The sequence below is a fragment of the Entelurus aequoreus genome, linkage group LG14 (assembly GCF_033978785.1).
Source record: "Entelurus aequoreus isolate RoL-2023_Sb linkage group LG14, RoL_Eaeq_v1.1, whole genome shotgun sequence".
NCBI lineage: Eukaryota > Metazoa > Chordata > Actinopteri > Syngnathiformes > Syngnathidae > Entelurus > Entelurus aequoreus.
This window is the reverse complement of record NC_084744.1, coordinates 11,204,540-11,228,566: the sequence shown is the minus strand read 5'-3', so window position 1 is coordinate 11,228,566 and position 24,027 is coordinate 11,204,540. Positions and strand designations below refer to the sequence as shown.

The window sequence follows — 24,027 nt, the reverse complement described above, 5'->3', positions numbered from 1 at the left end:
ATCGGGAGGTGGGGGGTGGTGTTGGGGGCGGGGGGCATGGTTATTTACCGCTAGAATTCACCAACTCGAGTATTCCATATATATTTCATATATATATATATATATATATATATATATATATATATATATATATATATGAAATACTTGACTTTCAGTGAATTCTAGCTATATATATATATTTATTTTATTTACATAAAAGAAATACTTGAATTATCTATCCATTAGATGGCAGTATTTATATTTATATTGTGGGAAAGCGGACGTGAGAATAGGTTGTCCCCACTCAGTCTCAGGTGCGCTGAATACCGGCAGTTTGTCGGGAGAAAATCTCTGCCGGGAGAGGCGCTGAATAATGGGATTCTCCCGCTAAAAACGGGAGGGTTGGCAAGTATGACTTGATGTTACTTGATGTTCAATAAATTTGAAAATGTTCAGCTTGGCATTAGCGTTCTGTTGGGGCGATGGGGGCAGGTGGGGCTTGAAAACTCCCCCTTGTCCGGGGGTCGGCAACCCGCGGCTCTAGAGCCGCATGCGGCTCTTTAGCGCCGCCCTAGTGGCTCTCTGGAGATTTTTCAAAAATGTATGAAGAATGGAAAAAGATGAGGGGGAAAAAAAATCTATTTTTTTGTTTTAGTATGGTTTCTGTAGGAGGACAAACATGACACAAACCTCCCTAAGTGTTATAAAGCACACTGTTTATATTAAACATGCTTCACTGATTCGAGTATTTGGCGAGCGCCGTTTTGTCCTACTTATTTTGGCGGTCCTTGAACTCACCGTATAGTCTGTTTACATGTATTGATTGATAGAACTTTCTCCGACATTCTAGGACGTGTTTTATGCCACTTTTTCTGTCTCATTTTGTCCACCACACTTTTAACGTTGTGCGTGAATGCACAAAGGTGAGTTTTGTTGATGTTATTGACTTGTGTGGAGTGCTAATCAGACGTATTTGGTCACTGCATGACTGCAAGCTAATCGATGCTAACATGCTATTTAGGCTAGCGATGTGTACATATTGCATCATTATGCCTCATTTGTAGCTATATTTGAGCTCATTTAGTTTCCTTTAAGTCCTCTTAATTACATTTATATCTTGAGACACACTGTCTGTATGTAATATGGCTTTTATTTTTTTGCGGCTCCAGGCAGATTTGTTTTTGTATTTTTGGTCCAATATGGCTCTTTCAACATTTTGGGTTGCCGACCCCTGCCATAATACAACACGAGTTGTAATAACCACTAACCGCCACCAGAAAGCGCTGCTGTGCAAATTAATTTTTTCTAACACGATGAAAGCGCTCCGACTTGTTTTTTTTTTTTTTTTTTTTTTTTTTTTTTTACCCCCCGCAGTTACTAACACATGCTTACAAAAAAAAAAATCCCTTGAGACGTCAGTGAAGCCCAAGTGTGTTTTTTTTACGTCCACTCACGCACGGACGCAGATCTTTCTAAGGCGCGCAGCAAGTGTCACGTGTCACTCGGAACTCTTCTCTGCAAGGGGGTGGAGGACGAAGATCTAAAAGAAAAAAAAAAAAAGCTATTTTTTTTTTTTTTTTTTTTTTGTCATTTACTGCCGCGGAACCGAGCCAGACTGCCTCTCAGTGTGTGCGCGCGCACGAAAGGATGTCGGAGCCGAGCCGAGGCGTTCGCTGTGGATCGCTGTGCAACCCCATGGGACAGATATTCAGGTAAATAAGAAAAACATTTTTTTTTCAAATAGAGCTAAAAATCACAACTTCACCAGAATTGAGGATGATGTCAAAAATGGAGCAATATTTCATCCATAATTGTAATTGTATATTGATCAATTCATGCGCTGTCAAAACGGGCTATGTATCAGGTGTGCCTCGTGACCCACCCCCTCCCCCTTTAAATGTTGCATGCATCCCTGATCATATGCGCGTGACTCATGCCTCCAGCGCTAAAAGTTTCTCTCGACGCTGACTGTACCAACGGATTTTCCAGTCCCTTGAAAACCGGCTGTTCCCTGCCGCCATGGCTAATTCCTCAGGAACCGGTGGATCCAGTTTGATCCATCCCTCGTCTTGGTTCCTTCTTAGCGGCCCGGCAGGTCTTCCCTGTCCACTGTTCCTGCTCTACGTGGGCTGGAGTGAGGTTCGTGTCAGACTTTCCCAGACAGATGTTGTGTTTTCTCCAGTCGTCCTGGGAGGGCTTCTGGGGTTCGGAAAGATGCGCGCCATAACTTTTCCATGCTTGACCTTCCTGATGGCTTTGGGAAACCCCAGAAGAAACACTTTGTCTTTGTTTTAAAAGGAAGCTGGAAGACGGTCTGCCATCTTCCGACTGATATCACCAAGTCGTTCTGCCCAGGAGGCCACCTGAGGTAATCAAATTGTCTTTCCTTCAGCTTCTTTCTGACAAATAACCACAAAACATATCCAGCCAATGCAAAATGAAAGTTAGATGACTTCAACTGCGGCATCGCTAATGCAAATCTAAACAAAAAACGAGCTGTACGCAAAGATTATTGTTTCGTAGCGTGCACAAAAGTGGTAACAGGTCCCTGTTACCACGCAACCGAGCCGTGTTCCTTGCTTTGACCGCAAAGTATTAGTCCAAGATGACCGCACGTGTCAAAAGTAGAAGAGAAAAGTGAAATGTGCAAAAGGTTTGGTCCTCATAATGTTGAAAAATGTCTTTAAAAGGTTGTAGACAGGTTAGATTTATTATTCAGGATTCCTACTTCGCAGAAGTCTGTTTATTGCGCTCATAACCGGAACCAATTAACAGCAATCAAAGAGGGACGACTAAGTATGAATATTAATGTGTAATGGCCTCGTAGTATTTTTTACACAGTTACATGTGCATTTGATTCATGTTTTTTTTTACATACAATTTAATGGAAAACTTGCTTTGAAATCATAAGTCAAGAAGATATTAATTCATTTCAACCTATTCAGTGGCCTAGTGGTTAGAGCAGGGGTGTCCAAACTTTTTCCACTGAGGGCCGTAAACGGAAAAATTAAAGCATGTGGGGGCCATTTTGATATTTTTAATTTCAAACCATAACAAAATATATGGATTTTTTGTAGTTATTTTACCTTTAGGGGTCCTGGGGACCATAAAGGGTCTCAGTTATTAAAATGTTAAAAATAAGTCTAATTTATATTATTATTTTTTATTTAACGCTTACAGTAAATCTCTATATCAACTTTAAGAAAAAAGGTTGTATGGCTTTTCTGTCAAAAACAACTTTGTTTTTTATAGTAAAACTGAAATATGCAGTATTTAGTAATTAGAGCCCTAAAATATAAATAATGCAGGACACCATTGATTTTAATTATTTAATATTTTTGAGTCATCACAGTGAAAAGATAAATAAAATACCACTAAATATATTTGGGATCCAAAAGGTGCCCCACTCATAAAGTGATACATTTTTATTATTATTATTATTTTTTTAACTTTCATCACTTAAGTTACGAGATCAACTTCAGATATATCTGTCGATTTTACGTTTGAACTATTATTGTTATGTTTGTTTTATGCTCTTTTGTCAAAGAAATCTTAGTTTTTATATGGCAACTACACAATATATGCAATATTTACCACATAAAACATTTTAAAGTGAAAAATTTGAACTAATTGGAGCTTTGAAAATAATTATAACATCGATTTTTTTGTCACAATTTTTTTTTTTTTGAGTAGTGGCAAAAAAAGAAAGAAAGACAAAAGAAAAAAAAAAACCGGCCTGCATGGCAGCTTTGTGTCAACATTGCAACTTTTTCTCGTTAGATTTCACCTCATTCCACTTTTTTTAATGTTCATTTTAATTTTTTGCAATAGCATTTCCAGAATGTGTGGCGGGCGGGTAAACAATTAGCTGCGGGCCGCAAATGGCCCCCGGGCTGCACTTTGGACACCCCTGGGTTAGAGTGTCCGCCCTGAGATCAGTAGGTTGTGAGTTCAAAACCCCGGCCGAGTCATACCAAAGACTATAAAAATGGGACCCATTGCATCCCTGTTTGGCACTCAGCATCAAGGGTTGAATTGGGGGTTAAATCACCAAAAAATGATTCCCGGGTACGGCACCGCTGCTGCCCACTGCTCCCCACTGCTCCCCTCACCTCCCAGGGGGTGAACAAGGGGATGGGTCAAATGCAGAGGACAAATGTCACCACACCTAATTATTGGTACTTTAACTTTAACTAAAATAAAGTTTGAAATATATGATAATTTAGGATTTAAAAAAAAAAAAAGTAAACTTTTTTCTTCAAATAATTCTACATAATTTTTTTCTCACAATATATTGCGTTTTTCCTAAAACAAGACTGTTCCACAATATCTTTAGCTTTAATGCTGTAAAATGGCATAATCTCTTATTGTAATTGTTTAATAAATGATAAATAAATAATAATGATAAATGGGTTATACTTGTATAGCGCTTTTCTACCTTCAAGGTACTCAAAGCGCTTTGACAGTATTTCCACATTCACCCATTCACACACACATTCACACACTGATGGCGGGAGCTGCCATGCAAGGCGCTAACCAGCAGCCATCAGGAGCAAGGGTGAAGTGTCTTGCCCAAGGACACAACGGACGTGACTAGGATGGTAGAAGGTGGGGATTGAACCCCAGTAACCAGCAACCCTCCGATTGCTGGCACGGCCCCTCTACCAACTTCGCCACGCCGCCCCTTGTTTTTTTTCAAAATATTACGACATTATTGGTGTACAATGACAACTTCTTTTCTCAGAATATTATTATGTTCTTCTTTTTTCATCATTTGACTGTAATCTTAGAAGATTTTATACTTTTCAATTGTAAATTTGTATTTTTTTCCGCAGAATATTCCTAAAGATTCTTATGTGACAATTGTTTTTTTCACAATATTGCAACTTTTTTTTTCTAAAAAAATATGTAGCTTTTTTCACAATATATTTGACTGTAATCATGTTAAATGGCACACTTTTTCTTTAAATTTAATAATAATAATAATAATAATACATTTAAAAAATATTTCTACACAATTCTTGTAAAATAACACTTGTTTTTCTCACTGTATTGAGTTTTTTATTTTTTATTGAAAATACATGTTCACAATTTATTTAATACTTTAAAATGGCATATTTTTTTCTTGTAACATTTAAAGAATAAACTCCAAATAGACATAATTCCTGTACAATATCATATTTTTCCTCAAAATAAAAGTATAGGAAATACTTTTTTTCCTTACATATTTGACTTTAAATTTTATGACAACTTTTTTTTACAATACTACAACTTTTTTTTCCAAAAAAATAAGGCTTCATTTCCACAATATATTAGACTTTAATCAAGTAAAATGGCACACTTTCTCCTAATTTGTGTTGTAATTAAAAAAAAAAAACATGTTTTAAATATTTCTACACAATTCTTGTAAGAGAAACTACTTTTTTTTATTTCAATATTAAGTTTTTCAAATAAAAAATACAGTACATTTTAACAATCTTTTGAACTTTAATGCTTTAAAATGGCATTTTTTTTCTTGTAACATTTAAAAAAAAATCTCAATTACTAATATTACTTGTTTTCTAAAAAAACAAAAAACTTAGTTTTATTACACATTTGACTTTAATCTTGTAAAAGTGCATTATTTTATTAAGTTCAATATTTTTTTTTAGAATATTCTTAAAAATGTGTGTATGACAGTTTCTAAAAAAATTGCTTTTTTTCACAATATATTTGATTGCTATTCAAATCAATATATTTCGATTTGATAATTGAAACTTTTTTCTTTAAATATATATTTTTAAACATTTCCACACATTTCTCTTAAAATAACACTTTTTTCTCACAGCTTTGCGTTTTTGTAATAAAAAAAAGAGACATGTTCACAATATAAATTTACTCCTTTAAAATTGACTATTTTTTTTGTAACATTTAAAAAAAAATTTGTAATAGTCCAACATCATTTTATATAAATATTATAACTTGGTTTTTAAAAAGAAAAAATAAATCATTACATATTTAACTTTAATCTTAAGAAATTACATAACTTTGTCTTGTAAAATATTTGTATTTACTCAGAATATCCCTAAAAATTGTTGTATGATATTTTTCCCCACATTTTTTCAACTTTTTTTCTAAAAATAAATTATGTAATTTTTTCATGAAATAATCCACTTTAATCATGAAAAAAATGTATACTATTTCTTTACATTTTCAAAAAATTTTCATCAAACATTTTTTTCTTCAAATATTTCTTAAACATTCTTGAAAAATTACTTTTTTCTCACATTTAATAAAAAAATAGACTTTTTCACAATTTATTGGACTTGAATCCTGTAAAATGACATATTTTTTTCCTGTAAAATGTTAACTTCTTTGTGAAGGAAATGTGAAGGGCTTGTTTTTTCTCCTCCTCAGTCGCTGCATTGCTGCTGTGGAAATGGAGGCACCCAATGGCTACTCTGCTAGTAAGTGCTTTTGTTGCTTTTTCATTACACTCCATGTGAAGCAAGGACGAGAGAGAAAGTGTGCGAGACGCTCCTGTGATCTGGGTTTGATTGTTTCACAGGGAAAAAACATCTCCAATTTGTTCAAATTTCAAGACAAATGTCACTTTAAGAACTTTTATGTCCCAAATATTAAAACCTGTTTCAGTTTTCCCTCAACGTGCATATGAAGTTGTTTAGGTAATGCCGGTTCTAAAACCTAGGACATAACTGATTAGCGAATAGTCCCAGGTCCTTCCCAAGTGAAATAACCATGAGAAGGGAAGGAGCTAAAAGCTCCTCACGCGCTACTTAAGTGGCTACTCTTTTTTATTTGTATTGTTTATCTACATCGGTGTGTCCAAAATGTGGCCATTTGCGGCCCACAGCTTTTTTTTGGCCCGCGACACATTCTACGGACAAAATAAAAAATTGTTGCGTTACAACATTGCAGTGAAAAAAATACTTTATGCAATCGGTGAAATTGCGTGTGAACACTGAAATGTGCAAGCCAAACTTAAAGGCCTACTGAAAGCCACTACTACCGACCACGCAGTCTGATAGTTTATATATCAATGATGAAATCTTAACATTGCAACACATGCCAATACGGCCGGGTTAACTTATAAAGTGACATTTAAAACTTCCCGGGAAATATCCGGCTGAAACATTGCGGTATGATGACGTATGCGCGTGACGAAGTCCGAGTAACGGAAGTTATGGTACCCCGTAGAATCCTATACAAAAAGCTCTGTTTTCATTTCATAATTCCACAGTATTCTGGACATCTTTTGCAATTTTTTTAATGAACAATGAAGGCTGCAAAGAAGACAGTTGTAGGTGGCATCGGTGTATTAGCAGCGGACTACAGCAACACAACCAGGAGGACTTTGTTGGAGCGCTAGCCACGCTAGCCGCGCTAGCCGCCGACCTCACCTTGACTTCCTACGTCTCCGGGCCGCCAAACGCATCGGGTGAAGTCCTTCGTCCTTCTGCCGATCGCTGGAACGCAGGTGAGCACGGGTGTTGATGAGCAAATGAGGGCTGGCTGGCGTAGGTGGAGAGCTAATGTTTTTAGCATAGCTCTGTGCAGTCCGGTTGCTAAGTTAGCTTCAATGGCGTCGTTAGCACAGCATTGTTAACCTTCGCCAGCCTGGAAAGCATTAACCGTGTATTAACATGTCCACGGTTTAATAGTATTGTTGATTTTCTATCTATACTTCCAGTCAGGGGTTTATTTCTTTTGTTTCTATATGCAGTTAAAGCAAGATGCTATCACGTTAGCTCGTAGCTAAAGCATTTCGCCGATGTATTGTCGTGGAGATAAAAGGCACTGAATGTCCATTTCGCGTTCTGGACTCTCATTTTCAAGAGGATATAGTATCCGAGGTGGTTTAAAATACAAATCTGTGATCTACAATAGAAAAAGGAGAGTGTGGAATCCAATGAGCCAGCTTGTACCTAAGTTACGGTCAGAGCGAAAAAAGATACGTCCATCGCTGCCTCTCAAGTCATTCACTGTAACGTTCCTCATCTACGAATCTTTCATCCTCGCTCAAATTAATGGGGTAATCATCACTTTCTCTGTCCGAATCTCTCTCGCTCCATTGTAAACAATGGGGAATTGTGAGGAATACTAGCTCCTGTGACGTCACGCTACTTCCGCTACAGGCAAGGCTTTTTTTTATCAGCGAGCAAAAGTTGCGAACTTTATCGTCGATTTTCTCTACTAAATCCTTTCAGCAAAAATATGGCAATATTGCGAAATGATCAAGTATGACACATAGAATGGATCTGCTATTCCCGTTTAAATAAAAAAAAAATCATTTCAGTAGGCCTTTAAAAGCTAATGTTAGTATGCTAAGAATCAAAATGTGTCAAGTATCAAGTCATGTGACTAGAGGCATTTGCATTTAAAATTAGCTAAAAAAAAAAAAACAGTTAACACGTATCAAAGTTATATGACTCTAGGTCAGACCTGGGCATTCTGCGGCCCGCGGGCCGCATCCGGCCCTTTGTACGTCCCTGTCCGGCCCGCGTGAGGCCAATCATAAATTACAAAATAAATTTAAAAAAGTATCTCTCGAGTGTGCAATACAACGGTGCTGCTTTTGTTTTGAAAAGCGTTATTTGTATGACTTCCGTGTGGACGTATGCTCGTGCGCGCAGCGGCAATCACAAATTACAAAATACATTTAAAAAAACATCTATGTCGTGCGTGCAATACAACTGTGCTGCTTTTATTTTGAAAAAGTGTTATTTATGGGCGGTCCGCCCGGTTATCCCCGAGACGCTAAAAAAAGAAAAGGTGATGACGAATCAACAAGACATGGACTGCCAAGTAAAGGTAAAGCCGTGTGCTTAATTTGTGGTACACATGTTGCTGTGTTTAAAGAATATAGTGTAACGACCTGCTGAAGTTGACGTTGTCTTCTTGAGTTGCTTAAATGAGGAGTGAGGATAGACGTGCGTGTGGAAGGAACGAGATAAGTTGAGCTATATTGAGCAAGCTTATAGCTTGCTCAATATAAGTTTAAAAAGAGCATCAGACTTGGTGTGCACTTCTTCTGGACGCTACAATTGGTGGCAGAAGTAAAACTTTGCGCATACTGCACTGCTTAATTGTGTGCGCAGCCTGCTACGTCATTGAGAGGGAGAGAGAGAGAGAGAGAGAGAGAGAAAGAGAGAGAGAGAGAGAGAGACAGTGTCTACAGGTGCAGCTCACGCTGCTTGCCATGGGGGAATTCCGCCCTCAATGAAGACTCCCAGGTTTGATGGCAAGGCAAACTGGGAGGCATTTCATCCCACTTCTGACGAGAGAGAGAGAGAGAGAGAGAGAGAGAGAGAGAGAGAGAGAGAGAGAGAGAGAGACAGTGTCTACAGGTGAAGCTCACGCTGCTTGCCATGGGGGAATTCCGCCCTCAATGAAGACTCCCAGGTTTGATGGCAAGGCAAACTGGGAGGCATTTCATCCCACTTCTGACGAGAGAGAGAGAGAGAGAGAGAGAAAGAGAGAGAGGCAGTGTCTACAGGTGCAGCTCACGCTGCTTGCCATGGGGGAATTCCGCCCTCAATGAAGACTCCCAGGTTTGATGGCAAGGCAAACTGGGAGGCATTTCATCCCACTTCTGACACCAATTGTAGAGTCCAGAAGAAGTGCACACCAAGTCTGACGCTCTTTTTAAACTTTTATTGAGCAAGCTATACTAACACAGCTCAACTTATCTCGTTCTTTCCACACGCACGTCTATCCTCACTCCTCATTTCCGCAACAGCAACGCTTCCTCCTTCTTCGCCAATCACCTTGCAGGTGTGCTACGTTCACAACAAAGAGGATGCAGGATAAAGTGACACAAATTGACATTTTTGCATGGTATTATACATCAGGAAGTGTTGTGTAAGAAAGTGTTAAAAATAAAACCATCAAAAGCCATCTGCTTTTGTATAAAGATAAGTTAGGTTAAATGAAAATATAATTATTTTTTATCTTACGGTATATCAAAAATAATTTAAGCAAAATTTAATTGAAATATTGTCGGTGTGGCCCTCCAGCAGTGCTCGGGTTGCTCATGCGGCCCCCGGTAAAAATTAATTGCCCACCCCTGCTCTAGGTGCTTGCTGTAAAATTTGCTAAAAAATAAAGTTAGAACGCTAACAGTTAACACGTATCAAGTACCAAATTATATGACTGATATGTTCGGCTGTAAAATTAGCTAAAAAAAAGTTAGCATGCTAACAGTTAACACATATCTACTACCAAATGATATGACCTTGAAGTGTTCAGCTGTAAAATTGGCAGACAAAAAAAGTTAGCATGCTAACAGTTAACGCGTATCAAAAGTTATATGACTGTAAGGCGTTCGGCTATAAAATTAGCTAAAAAGAAGTTAGCATGCTAACAGTTACCACGTATCAAATACCAAGTTATATGGCTCTGAGGAATCCGGCTGTACTGTAAAATTCACTAAAAACAAAAATACAATGCTAACATATAACATGTATCAAATACCAAGTTAATATGACTCTGAGGTGTTTGGCTGTAAAATTGGCTAAAAAAGATACTATGCTAATGTTAGTATGCTAATGTTAACAGTTAGCATGCTTCAAGTACCAGGTTAAGATTCTGAGGCATTCTTATGCAAAATTTGCTAAAAAACAGTTCAGCAGGCTAACAATTAACACGTATCAAGTACCGAGTTAATTGACTCTGAAGTGTTCGGCTGTAAAATTTGTAAAAAAAATAAAAATAAAATTGCATGCTAACATTTAACACATACATTATATAGTATCAATTTATATGGCCCTATGGTGTTTGGCTGTAAAATGGGCTAAAAAAAAGTTAGCATGCTAACAGTTACACATATCAAATACCAAGTTATATGACTCTGAGGTGTTTGGCTGCAAAATTGGCAAAAAAAAAGTTAGCATGCTAGTCTTAGTAATCTTGCCTGAGGCTCAGCCAATCAGTAGCCACAGTACTGAACAGCAGTTTGATTGCTTTATTCTCGTCTTGTGCTCAACAGTACTGCTGTATTGATATTTTTAGTTCATTTAGCCATTTTTATGCTTGAAAATGGAAAAAGAAACACTCAATTATCAGCATGTTAGGCAAGTCTATTAAACAAGTCAACAATAAAAGCGCAATTTGAAGCAACAGCCAGTTTTACTCCACACCTAAACCCATCTGAATTTGTTTGTGCGGTACAACCTTTTCTGGACTCGAAACAATGCAATTTTTTTGTCGGCAATCCACGCAAATCACTTTACACGAGTCCCAAGGTTCGTACAACAAAGCACGTTTTTATTCGGTCTGCAGTTTGTGAACTGAAAAGCTTGTCCATTGAGGGGTTCGTAAATCGAGGTCCCGCTGTAAATACAGGCATGTGAAAAAAACGATGGGAACAAAATTTGTTGAACGCTCACCTCAACCGCAGGTACTCGCTGTTCCTCTTGTCGAAACGTCGCACTGAGTTTCAAGACTGGGAGACAATCAGGAGCACGGAAACAAGCTCGCTAGTTAGCATAGTTAGCATTATCTACCTAGCTTACTTGTCGTCGCCTGCATTCGCTCTACGAGTCACAACGTTAACGGCTTTCTATTTTGCCGCTTATCATATTTGGATGATTACAATCCGAACACTGTTAGTTCCGAACAAGTTGTAGTTGTAGAGTATTTGTTGGTAGCCAGCGAGAAGGTATATTTTAGACTTGACAGATTGTAAACAGAGGTCACGACACAGGAAGTATATTACGCGAGGGGGCGTTTTTGAGTTCTTTGCATGCATGTTATAGAATTTGACACAATGTTTTCAATTGAAATAATGTTAGTAAACTAAAAAGTACATTACATGGCACATGTAAATGTCAAAAAAAAGGCGAAAATCTGAAGGTTGAAAATAGTGTAGTATCCCATTTCCTCCAGTTGCAGGAAATGGAGTGGTGATTTTCAAAATATTTTTCTGGGTTTTGCGCGGCAGTTATTCGTGCTATTAGAAAATGTTCTCCTTTTTTCGTCAGCTTTTCTTTTTTTTTCTCCAAGGGTGCTTACATACCTGTAAATAAGAGTTTCCAATAACTTTACGAAGAGAAAAGCACTAGACCTTCACTAGGCTCTATCTCCCAAAAGTCCTGCATCCAGACGGTGATCTGCATCAGCCTCAAGATGTAATCACTCGTTCCTTATCCCAGCCTGGTAAATGAAAATCTACCCAAAACCTTTTGAGCTAGCTAAAGCGGAGTGAAACCTCTTGTCAGTCATCCACTGTCTTTGTCTCTGTGGGTGGAGGCGGGCCCATTAGTAGAAAATCATTTTTGATCAGGCCAAAATCTAATCAATTATTCCTTATCATATTTTGGACATTTCCTACAAGTTTCATAAAAACCTGCTTACTTTTGAAGTTGTTTTGCTACCTCACTCACTCACTGACAGACAAAGCAACAACAACCTTTTTTTTTCCCTGACAAAGAACGAGAAAAAAAGGAATCAAAAACTGTGACAATTAACGATTTTTCAATGATTATTTCCCATTTACTTAAAAATGAACATTAAAATATACTGGAATATAAGCAATATTACATTTTTTAAGTACCTTAGTTGCTGTTTTTATTGCCGAGAAAGTGCAGTACAATGTGTGTTTATGTATTACTTCATACAGGAGTATCATGTGTCATATTGTTCATATATTTTTCTTCAACAGCATGTTTTTTTTATTCCATTTCAAATAAAATTAAGTTTAATTTGAAATGATTGACCTGTTGATATATTGATTGAAAGTGGGTTTACTTTTTGTTGTGAATTATATTATTTATTTGTGTCTTGCAAGTAGCCTACAGTAAATGAAGGTGATTTGTTGGAAGTTTTAACATACTTTACCATAGATAAAATATTTATTTTTTACTGTAGTTTTAGTTGACTAAATGTAGTAAAAAAAAAAAAAAGTGCATATAGGCTGTGTTTCTTCCTGCTCCTTTTCGGACACACAAAATGATACCTTTGTTTTCAATATTATTTATTATATATTAGTTTTTGTGGTTTTTTACAAATTACTAGGGGTGTCAAAAAATGTATTTTCAAATAAAATTGCGATTCTTAATCGATAAAAAAAATATATATATATATATTTTTATTATTACTGTTTATAATTTTTCAATCTGTCCTGTCCAGCCACTTAGACAAATCATATTGTTGATGTAGATGATCTATATCTGCTGTTCAGATTTTCTTTAGAAAAGAGAAGTGTTGGATACTTCTCTTGTTGCCTTATTTGTATTTTACTTTATTCAATGTTTGGGTAGAATTGTATTCAACAAAACCAGTTTTCTTTTAAGTAATATAGAAATTTATCAGAGCTGTTCATCTATTTTATGGATGACTGTAGTGAATCATAGAACTGGCACCCAATGTTATTGAAAATGTATTGACTTTTAATCGAGAATCAATTCTGAATAAAAACGCTGACTAAAACTAACTGGTGTCAAAATTGTGATAAAAATATGAAATTAATTGGAATCTGCATATAATAACACTACATTTTTTAAATTGTGCATTGTTATGCCCGGTGTATAAACAGCCATTAATAATTGCACCAATTACCGTTCTGGTTCTGTCTCTATTGGATATAGTGTGCTATTTGCAGTGATGTTTTCTGTATCAAATTCGATACACTTTGCTTCTACTGTAATGTTCTTTATGAATGCAAATTCATCTTTAAAGCGTGAGGACAATAACGACTTCTTGAATATAGAAATAAGTATAACTTTTGATTATTTTTGATGTCAGATAGATCGTGTGTGTGCTGGGGAGGTTAGTCTCTTCACATCAAAATACTAATTTCAATTGAAACCAATGGTGTTGTTTTCACTGTTAGCAATAGTCTTACGGACAATTTACATGTTTTTGTGCCATATTTGTCCAGAAAGTTTGTGCAACTTCAGTTCAGTTTCAGTTTATTTGGAACATGCATACGATACAATGTCATGCATCACATATTTCCAGTCGTTTCATTACAGCACGTCCGAAAAGGAGTAGGAAGAAGCTCAGCTTATTTAACCCTACCCCTTTTCATACCATAGCAATGTTATCCCATTTCCTTGTTCTCTGTAACAGAACAGTGAATAAATGAATAATATACCATAGTAAGTAAACATATATTAAATACATAAATAATCTATCTCAAAAAAAAAAAAAGGGTTGAAGATGTTCATCATAAATGTTCTTCTGTGTACTTTGTGAACACCTGTAGTTTGAACAGTCTCTTAAACTGAATCATGTTGGTGCTTTGTTTGATTTCTTTGGTTAATCCATTCCATAATTTAATTCCGCATCCGGATATGCTAAAGGTTTTAAGTGTTGTACGAGCATACAAATATTTTAAATGCGATTTTTCTGGAAGGTTATAATTCTCTTTTGTTGAGATGAATTATGTACAATTGTTGTGGCAATCCATACTAAGTTTTTACGCTGTGAGTAAATCTATTGTTCTTAAAAGCAACCGAGTGTCACCACCGGTCTCATTAATTCAAGGGATTTTCCCCACGAAGCAGGCTTGTTCCTGTTCACACCAAAACGAGAGCAGAACAAGCATTATTGACATCCTGTTTCGAATGTCGCAGAGCCTGGACGCGTACTTTGTGGCACTCCGTTGCTCTTTGCTGGTTTCCTTTCAGCGGGTTCTTCTTTTCTTTGCTCAGTGTCGTTGAAACCAAGCGGCCGCTTGTTAGCGACCTTGGTGGGGACTCTAGGCTCTCATGTGGGTTTTGGTCGAACAATAAGCGCGCACAGTGATGGTCGTAACTGATGAGAGGGTCTTTGTTGTCGATCTGTGCCTTGAAATTATCGTTTTTTTAGCTTTTTCTACTGGGGAAAAAACAGTTTATCCTTACAGGTTCCTCAGTGCATGTTATTACAAAATCTAAATCATACCTTTTCATGCAGACTGTCTAATGATACACAAACGCCGCACTGATTACTCTGCGAATTTCCGATAGCTAACATTAGCATTTTGATTTGAGAATCGAAAGTGACTTACTAGTTTAGCAAGAACAGAACCAAGGCAGCATCGGTCTGAAATTACCTCGTTTTCGAGCTCATGCCAGCGAGTGAAAGCTGGGGCAATGTTGATCCATGACTGTCCTTTTATCCGGGTGAGCTCCTTTTTTTCTGTGTTTGTCTCCTCGGGCACAACTTTTCGTTTCTTTGGTTGTTTTGGAAAAAACAGTTTATCCTTACATGTTGCCTCATTGCATCTTGTTATTACAAAATATAAATCCTACCTTTTCATGCAGTCTGTCTAATGATACACAAACACTGCACTGATTATGTGGAAGGACTTACATGTGTTTTATTGTCCTTTTACCACAGAAAATCATTGATGAATAAACTATGTGAATATGACTCAGACCTACGATGTGTAGCCTGTAATAACCGTGTATTAAATTGCAAGGAAATTAAATATTTGTGTGAGTGAACTTTAGCATGACGCTACTACCAAGAATGTATCGGGGCGGATGGTCCCAAGCAAAGGAAGACCGGCTGGAGAGTTTTTTCGAAGGAAGTAGTGTGGAATTATCAAGCTGGTGGCTATTTATTGATAACACACGCATTTCCGATAGCTAACATTAGCATTAGCATTTTGATTTGAGCATGGAAAGTCACTTACTAGTTTAGCAGGAACAGAACCAAGGCAGCATCGGTCTGAAATTACCTCGTCTTTGAGCTCACGCCAGCGAGTGAAAGCCGGGGCAATGTTGATCCTGACTGTCCTTTAATCCGGGTAAGCTCCTTTTTTTCTGTGTTTATCTCCTCAGGCACAACTTTTCGTTTCTTTGGTTGTTTGCAGCTTTGGCCATGATAGCAGTAATTGCACGTAGGCATTCAGAAAAACTTCCGTCTTTTTAAGGAATGGGGAAAGGAGGGGTGACGTATGCCGTGAAGCAAGTCAACACATATGTAGTTTTTTGCGTGTCAGGGTTCCTGCTACCCTCCTCAAAGTCGCTAAGTGCCAGTGAGAGCTTAATTTGCGTTTTCGCATATTCTGATAACCATCAATACTTGCAGTTTGTTGTTGGCTGACGTTGTGTTGTGATAAAGGAAAATATTAGAATACGCGCCAAACTATATATTTTTTTTACACACCGTGTATTGTCGCCGTGTGTGTGTGTGTGTGTGTGTGTGTGTGTGTGTGTGTGTGTGTGTGTGTGTGTGTGTTCACAGAGACTTGAGGTTTGACAGGAAAAAACACATCCTTAGGATCATAAATGTGTCCTTGCACCACCAGACTTTAAGAGAGTGTGTGCAAGAAGCAGGTGAGTTTGTACAAATACACCCAGCTCGGCATGAGAATTGCTACGATTTTTCCGGTTCCGATTCCACTTTCAATTCTGCCTAACAATTTGGTTCTTTATCGGTTCTCTTAAAGATTCTTATTTAGAAAAAAAAGATAACAAAAAGGTGGATCAATTGTGTTTAGTTTAGAGCTAACATGGCCTTACAAATCCACCGGTGAGGTTTTAAGAAGCACTCTTTGAAATAATAAATAAATAAAACATTTCTGTAGAATTTACCAAAATAAAACACTTGTGGACATTACACAAGAATGTAACATTTCGTAACATTTAAAAACATTTTAGGAATCATTGTCATCTGCCTAGAAAATGCAAATGTCTGTTTAGATTTACAACATGCAATACAATATATTTCAAGCCTTATTTTGAAATAATGTAGAATTGTAGATAATTATGGCTTACATTTTATGAAAATCTCAGAAAATGTGTGGTTTTCAAAAACAAGATGATCAATGATCATCAAAGTGATAATAAATAAAGGCTTGCCATATGTCACTTTATATGTAATGAGTTAATATAACTTACTGACCTGCTCAGTGGCTTGTGGTTAGACTGTCCGCCCTGAGATCGGTAGGTCGTGAGTTCAAACCCCGGCCGAGTCATACCAAAGACTATAAAAATGGGACCCGTTGCCTCCCTGCTTGGCACTCCGCATCAAGGGTTGGAATTGGGGGTTAAACCACCAAAAAAATTCCCGAGCGCGGCCACCGCTGATGTTCACTGGTCCCCTCACCTCCCAGGGGCTGGAACAAGGGGATGGGTTAATTTCACCACATCTAGTACAAACTAGATGTGGTGAAATTAACTTCTCCATCAGTGGTACTTTAACTTTACTAGTTTTACATTTGAAGTTGAATTGCCGACATGAATTGACTTTTACACAATATTCTAATTGTATAAGTTCCACCTGTATAGTATAATCACTGAGTGAAAAATGTGGTTGGAGGAAAACATTCAACTTTTCTCAGACGTCAATTGAACATTCACCTACTGAAGGAGCATCTATGTAGCAACTATCTGCAAGCTTTTGACCACAAACTTAGTCACTGTAGTACTCTTCCCTGCTGGCGGCAGATGTGAACTGGAGCCATTACTGCCAGCCTCCAAACCGGTCAGAATATGTCTCCTCATGCTCATCTGAATGATAAGGCATTCATTGCAACTAAACAGGTAACAGCATTAACATTATCGGCGGTATAAGTACCTGTTTTATTTACGTCCCATGACTGCTGCTGCATGGGATCCGTTTGTGGCGGTTCAAAAACACAACAGCTACTTATAGTTTAAGCATCTTTTATCAAATGTTTCAGTATATTGCTCCTATGTCTCTTCTCTTGTTGAAATAGCAACCTCGGGATGATTACAAGTAGCGCTGTTGCAATCTTTTCTTGCAAAACGTCAGTGAATTTCAGAGCGCTCCTTCCCTTGCCATTTTACGATCTGACGTCACTATGAACGTTGCATAATAACGTCATCCCGTTAAGAGAACCGGGAACCGGTTCTGAACAAGAACCAGTTTTTGATCCGTACACCCGGCAGGACAGAAGTTTCAATTTGGGACAATAAGGCCTTCCAAATCCTAATCACAGACGAGAGACACACGACACACGACTTAAACAACAAATTGTTACAGTCTTTTGTACTGTACTCAGCTTTATATGCCACATACCTCAAGTGCTCCCTTTGGAAATGGGACTTTTGAATAGCATGAAAATCATTGGACCTTGACCAGGATGACTTAATACTTTCATTTTGCTCCTATTATTGTGCATACGAGAGTTTTCTACAGTACGTTCCTTTCAAAAAGTATTCAGAAGAACCTCCAAGGGCAAAGAATACATCAAAATGTCCTTTTTTGAACTCTAAATGTGATCGCACAAATGTTGATCTACTCGAAAAATATGTTTTTTGATAGGTTCCGATGGCGAATTATGCTCATACAACATATTGACAGGAATCACATTGCAGTGATTTGACACAAATATTTTGATAATAACGTACAAAAATAATGTAGGTAACAGGACTGTACTGAGATTTTATCGATATATACATATTTAGCAAATGTGTTTAACCCTCTGCGGACAATTTTATTGAATTATCTTCAAAGCCCAAAAGTAAAACAAAAGTAGTTAAGTGTTTAAAAGGTCTTGTGATTGATCCTTCTTTGTCTGATCATTTCTGTGTTTTCTTTAATATTTCTGTAATTCCAGACACACAAACAGAATCAAAGAATGTCAAAAAGCGGTACATAAATGAACATGCTAATGTCCTCTTTAAAAACGCCATCTCCTCACTACCACCTCTAAACCCATGTCATGCTGATGATCTTGTAAGCAACTTTAATTCCAAAATTGTGAATATCATAGATATCATTGCACCTGTTACAGTTTCTTGTAAGCAAAAGGCACCCTGGAGAAAATCTGCTGTTGTAACAGCCCAGAGAAGAGAGTGCAGGAAGGCTGAACGAATCTGGCGGAATACAAAACTTCATATTCACCATGACATCTATAAAGAGAGCCTCCAGGCCTACAATTTAGACTTAAAAAGTGCTAGAGAAACATTCTTCTCCAATATCATAAACAGCAACACTAATAAGGCCAAAACCCTATTCGCAACCGTTGACAAACTGACCTACCAGCCGAACTCCACTCCACGCAGAAATGCAATGAGTTTGCATTCTTTTATACTGATAAAATTGAAGGCACCAGACGCGCCATCAATATCTCAAGTAAAAAAGTTGGATCACCACCCCGTTTAGGCAAAAGTAACACAGCAATGATGGCAAGCTTTAATGCCATAGACTCTAAAACTCTAGTGGAAATGGTGACAGCTCTAAAGTCATCCACCTGCTGCCTTGATGTTTTACCTACAGACTTCTTTAAGAATGTTTTTGACTGCCTATCAACAGACGTATTGCAAATAGTTAATAATTCTATTCAATCGGGCAATTTCCCGAAGGCTTTCAAAACTGCAGTCATTAAACCTCTTCTAAAAAAGCGGAGCCTAGATTCCTCTGTTATCAACAACTACAGACCAATTTCAAATCTACCATTCATAAGTAAAATAATTGAGAAAGTTGTCCTCAAACAACTAAATCACTTCTTGGCTTCTACTGGCTGCCACAACAACTTCCAGTCAGGATTTCGACCTCTTCATAGCACAGAGACGGCCCTTCTTAAAGTTATAAATGACATCCGTCTAAACACAGACTCTGGCAAAACTTCAGTATTAATGCTATTGGACCTCAGTGCTGCATTTGACACTGTCGACCACTCAATACTTTTGGACAAGTTGGAAAACTGGGTGGGGATCTCAGGCACCGTTTTAAGCTGGTTCAAGTCATATCTACAAGATAGGAACTATTTTGTTTCCATTGGGGACTTTGTATCAGAAGCAACCGTGGAGTCCCCCAAGGTTTAATCTTCGGGCCGACTTTATTTAACATCTATATGCTCCCACTAGGACAGATCATGCAAAATAATAACATTGACCATCATTGCTATGCCGATGACACCCAAATCTATGTAGCGCTATCACCAAATGACTATCGCCCCATAGATCTTCTGTGCCAGTGCATTGAGCAAGTCAAACACTGGATGTGCCAAAATTTCCTACAACTAAATGAAGATAAAACTGAGATAATTGTTTTTGGTGCTAAAAAAGAAAGGTTTAAAGTCGTCCAACACCTTCAATCACTGTCCCTGAAAACCTCAAATAAAGCCAGAAATCTTGGGGTTATTTTAGATTCTGATTTACTTTTTGACAGTCACATCAAATCAGTAACAAAATCGGCCTACTATCACCTCAAAAATGTAACAGGACTTAGAGGGCTCATGTCAGCTCAAGACTTAGAACAACTTGTACATGCCTTTATTACCAGTAGGCTAGACTATTGTAATGGTCTCCTTGCAGGTCTTCCCCAAAAAAACTGTCAGGCAGCTACAGCTTGTTCAGAACGCTGCTGCTAGAGTTCTAACAAAGACCAAAAAATGTGAGCACATTACACCAATTCTTAAATCCTTACATTGGCTCCCTGTACATCAGAGAATTGATTTCAAAATCCTCCTGCTCACATAAATCCCTACATGGTCTAGGGCCGAAGTATATTACTGATATGCTCCCACTATAAAAGCCCACTAGATCACTAAGATCTTATGAGACCAATCTGTTAGCGGTTCCCAGAGTAACAACAAATAGCTGGAATAAACTTCCTGAAGATGTCAGACTCTCCCCAACTCTGACTACTTTTAAAACTAGACTGAAAACGTTTATGTTCACCTTAGCTTTCAGCTAAATCTTTTAATCTTTTAACTTTCAACGTCCGCACTGTTTTTATTTGTATTGTCTGCATTTTAATTTTGCTTTTATTTTCTTTCATTTCACTTTGTTGTCTGTGAAGCACTTTGAGTCTGACTTGTGTATGAAAAGTGCTATACAAATAAAGTTGCCTTGCCTAAACAATTTTATTTTTGTATTTTTTTTTTAAACTTTTTTTTTTTTAAAGTAAATATACAAAATATGTTTTAATAAAACTTAAAATATTAAACATTTAATAATTTTTCACATTTGTACACTTTAGAAGGCATTTTGATGGGATAATGTGACAGGTAGAATAATTCATGTCATGCAACTATATAACAGATATAAACTGACATAATTTGATCAAAGGGCTTTCAAAGGGTTAAAATAAAAACATGTTGGTATTTTTGTTAAGAGCTGAACTTGTTTGAGAGATTTGAGCAAAAAAAGGAAAAAAAATATTGTCATAGGAATGTTCCCCACCTTTGAGCAGAATAGAACGCCTTAGAATTAGCTTTTGTTCTGCTAGAAGAGATACACACAATGTTTCGTTATTTATGCTATCTCACACCTGTACTGTATATTATTTTCTCTAGTTGCATGGTGTCATTAAGTAGAGGGAAGGATATTTTGTGTGTAAGTTAACTTTCAGTTTCGATACCTGTCAAAGCATAACATTATTTATTTATTTATTTTTAACACGGAAAATACTTCAGGAAAAATCATGTATAAAATACGGGCAATATACGATAATTCATTGAAATGGTAATGCGGCGGGAAAGAAGGTCGAAATATGACAGTTTTCGGTGTCGAACAGGAGACCTGACAGCCGTGCACTCAAACTGTGGGTTGTGACGTTCCATGTTTTCATGACGTCATGAACTAACAACTTCCTCATGGACATGAATCCGCCTGCGACCTGCCTGTGGATAAATGAGTCCGACCGGTTTACTTGTATACACCCACGACGTCACAGAGCACAGCTTTGTAACTTCCAACAAAAAAAAAGCAGGCTTTGCTACACATCTTAAAGTCTAGCTTGGAGCTCTTTCGATTTCCTTACTGGAATGTCAGAAGTGGGGATGTAGTACCACTTTGAACACCTGGGCTTTTGTAAATAAATCAAGGAAAAGATGACATTATAAACATTAATATGACAATTCTGTAGTCATGAAATAATAAGGTTGCTGTACACAAATCAAGACTGTCTTATACCCCCTGTCTTAAATATAAAATAGTCTGTTCCACCTGGATAATGTCAAACCAGACTTTGAACTTTCAACATACAAGTTGTCAAAGGTCACCTTTAAACATTCAGACACAGCAGCAGCATTTTGGAACAAAAATTAAGTGATAAAAGAAAATTAAAGGCCTACTGAAAGCCACTACTACCGACCACGCAGTCTGATAGTTTATATATCAATGATGAAATCTTAACATTGCAACACATGCCAATACGGCCGGGTTAACTTATAAAGTGACATTTTAAATTTCCCGGGAAACATCCGGCTGAAACATCGCGGTATGATGACGTATGCGCGTGACGAAGTCCGAGTAACGGAAGTTATGGTACCCCGTAGAATCCTATACAAAAAGCTCTGTTTTCATTTCATAATTCCACAGTATTCTGGACATCTTTTGCAATTTTTTTAATGAACAATGAAGGCTGCAAAGAAGACAGTTGTAGGTGGGATCGGTGTATTAGCAGCGGACTACAGCAACACAACCAGGAGGACTTTGTTGGAGCGCTAGCCGCGCTAGCTGTGCTAGCCGCGCTAGCCGCGCTAGCCGCCGACTTCACCTTGACTTCCTACGTCTCCGGGCCGCCAAACGCATCGGGTGAAGTCCTTCGTCCTTCTGCCGATCGCTGGAACGCAGGTGAGCACGGGTGTTGATGAGCAAATGAGGGCTGGCTGGCGTAGGTGGAGAGCTAATGTTTTTAGCATAGCTCTGTGCAGTCCGGTTGCTAAGTTAGCTTCAATGGCGTCGTTAGCACAGCATTGTTAACCTTCGCCAGCCTGGAAAGCATTAACCGTGTATTTACATGTCCACGGTTTAATAGTATTGTTGATTTTCTATCTATACTTCCAGTCAGGGGTTTATTCCTTTTGTTTCTATATGCAGTTAAAGTAAGATGCTATCACGTTAGCTCGTAGCTAAAGCATTTCGCCGATGTATTGTCGTGGAGATAAAAGGCACTGAATGTCCATTTCGCGTTCTCGACTCTCATTTTCAAGAGGATATAGTATCCGAGGTGGTTTAAAATACAAATCTGTGATCTACAATAGAAAAAGGAGAGAGTGTGGAATCCAATGAGCCAGCTTGTACCTAAGTTACGGTCAGAGCGAAAAAAGATACGTCCATCGCTGCCTCTCAAGTCATTCACTGTAACGTTCCTCATCTACGAATCTTTCATCCTCGCTCAAATTAATGGGGTAATCATCACTTTCTCGGTCCGAATCTCTCTCGCTCCATTGTAAACAACGGGGAATTGTGAGGAATACTAGCTCCTGTGACGTCACGCTACTTCCGGTACAGGCAAGGCTTTTTTTTATCAGCGAGCAAAAGTTGCGAACTTTATCGTCGATTTTCTCTACTAAATCCTTTCAGCAAAAATATGGCAATATCGCGAAATGATCAAGTATGACACATAGAATGGATCTGCTATTCCCGTTTAAATAAAAAAAAAAAAATTTCAGTAGGCCTTTAAACTTATAATAAATCTACCTGAAGCAGCACACGGTACAATTCTGTACATAACTGTGGCGCATTCAACGACACACCATTAAAGTTAGAAACAGAGGCGTCAATAGGGTTTAAAGGCTGCGGAAGACTAACTACCAGGATACAGACCAGGGGTCTCAAACATGCGGCCCGCGGGCCAATTGCGGCCCGCAATTGCAAACGTTATTGTGCGGCCCCCACCTTAGCATGACAGTGTAATGTTAGTGCGGCCCGCGAGTTTAAAATGAATGGCACTTAACGGCGCTGTGTGTCTACCAATCATGGAGTGGTATGAGGCTCTAATAGGCGGAATCTACCAATCATGGAGTGGTATGAGGCTATGAGGCTCTAATATCGAGGGCGTGCAATGATGGCACTGCCTTTAGTGTCCTCTAGAAATTGTCACCGCATCACCTTTTTCTCCACATGAACAGAGCACTGGCTCAGACACGTGTTGTATGAGGCTTCCGCAGACAAATGCAGTTATTGCAAGACATACTTGAGGAACAGCCACACATGTCACACTGAGGGTGGTCATATTTTATTTTAATTTATTTTTTAACACTGTTACAAATATGCGCCACACTGTGAACCCACACCAAACAAGAATGACAAACACATTTCGGGAGAACATCCGCACTGTAACACAACATAAACACAACAGAACAAATACCCAGAACCCTTTGCAGCCCTAACTTTTCCGGGCTACAAAAACACA

The 24,027-nt window shown here is 37.9% G+C and overlaps 1 protein-coding gene across 3 annotated transcripts in view; it reads left to right on the top strand.

Moving 5' to 3' along the window:
- Positions 1 to 783: 783 nt before the first annotated feature.
- The window catches only part of LOC133664351 (zinc finger protein Helios-like), a 77,396-nt gene continuing 54,152 nt past the window's right edge, over positions 784 to 24,027 (top strand). For 2 of the 3 annotated variants that reach the window (XM_062068884.1, XM_062068883.1), the window contains exons 1-2: positions 2,162 to 2,347; positions 6,376 to 6,425. In XM_062068884.1, coding sequence (XP_061924868.1) covers positions 2,214 to 2,347; positions 6,376 to 6,425 — 184 coding nt within the window. In that variant the 5' untranslated portion in view covers positions 2,162 to 2,213. Of the gene's footprint in view, positions 903 to 2,161; positions 2,348 to 6,375; positions 6,426 to 24,027 lie in introns of those variants that run through there. The other variant, XM_062068887.1, reaches the window with a different exon arrangement.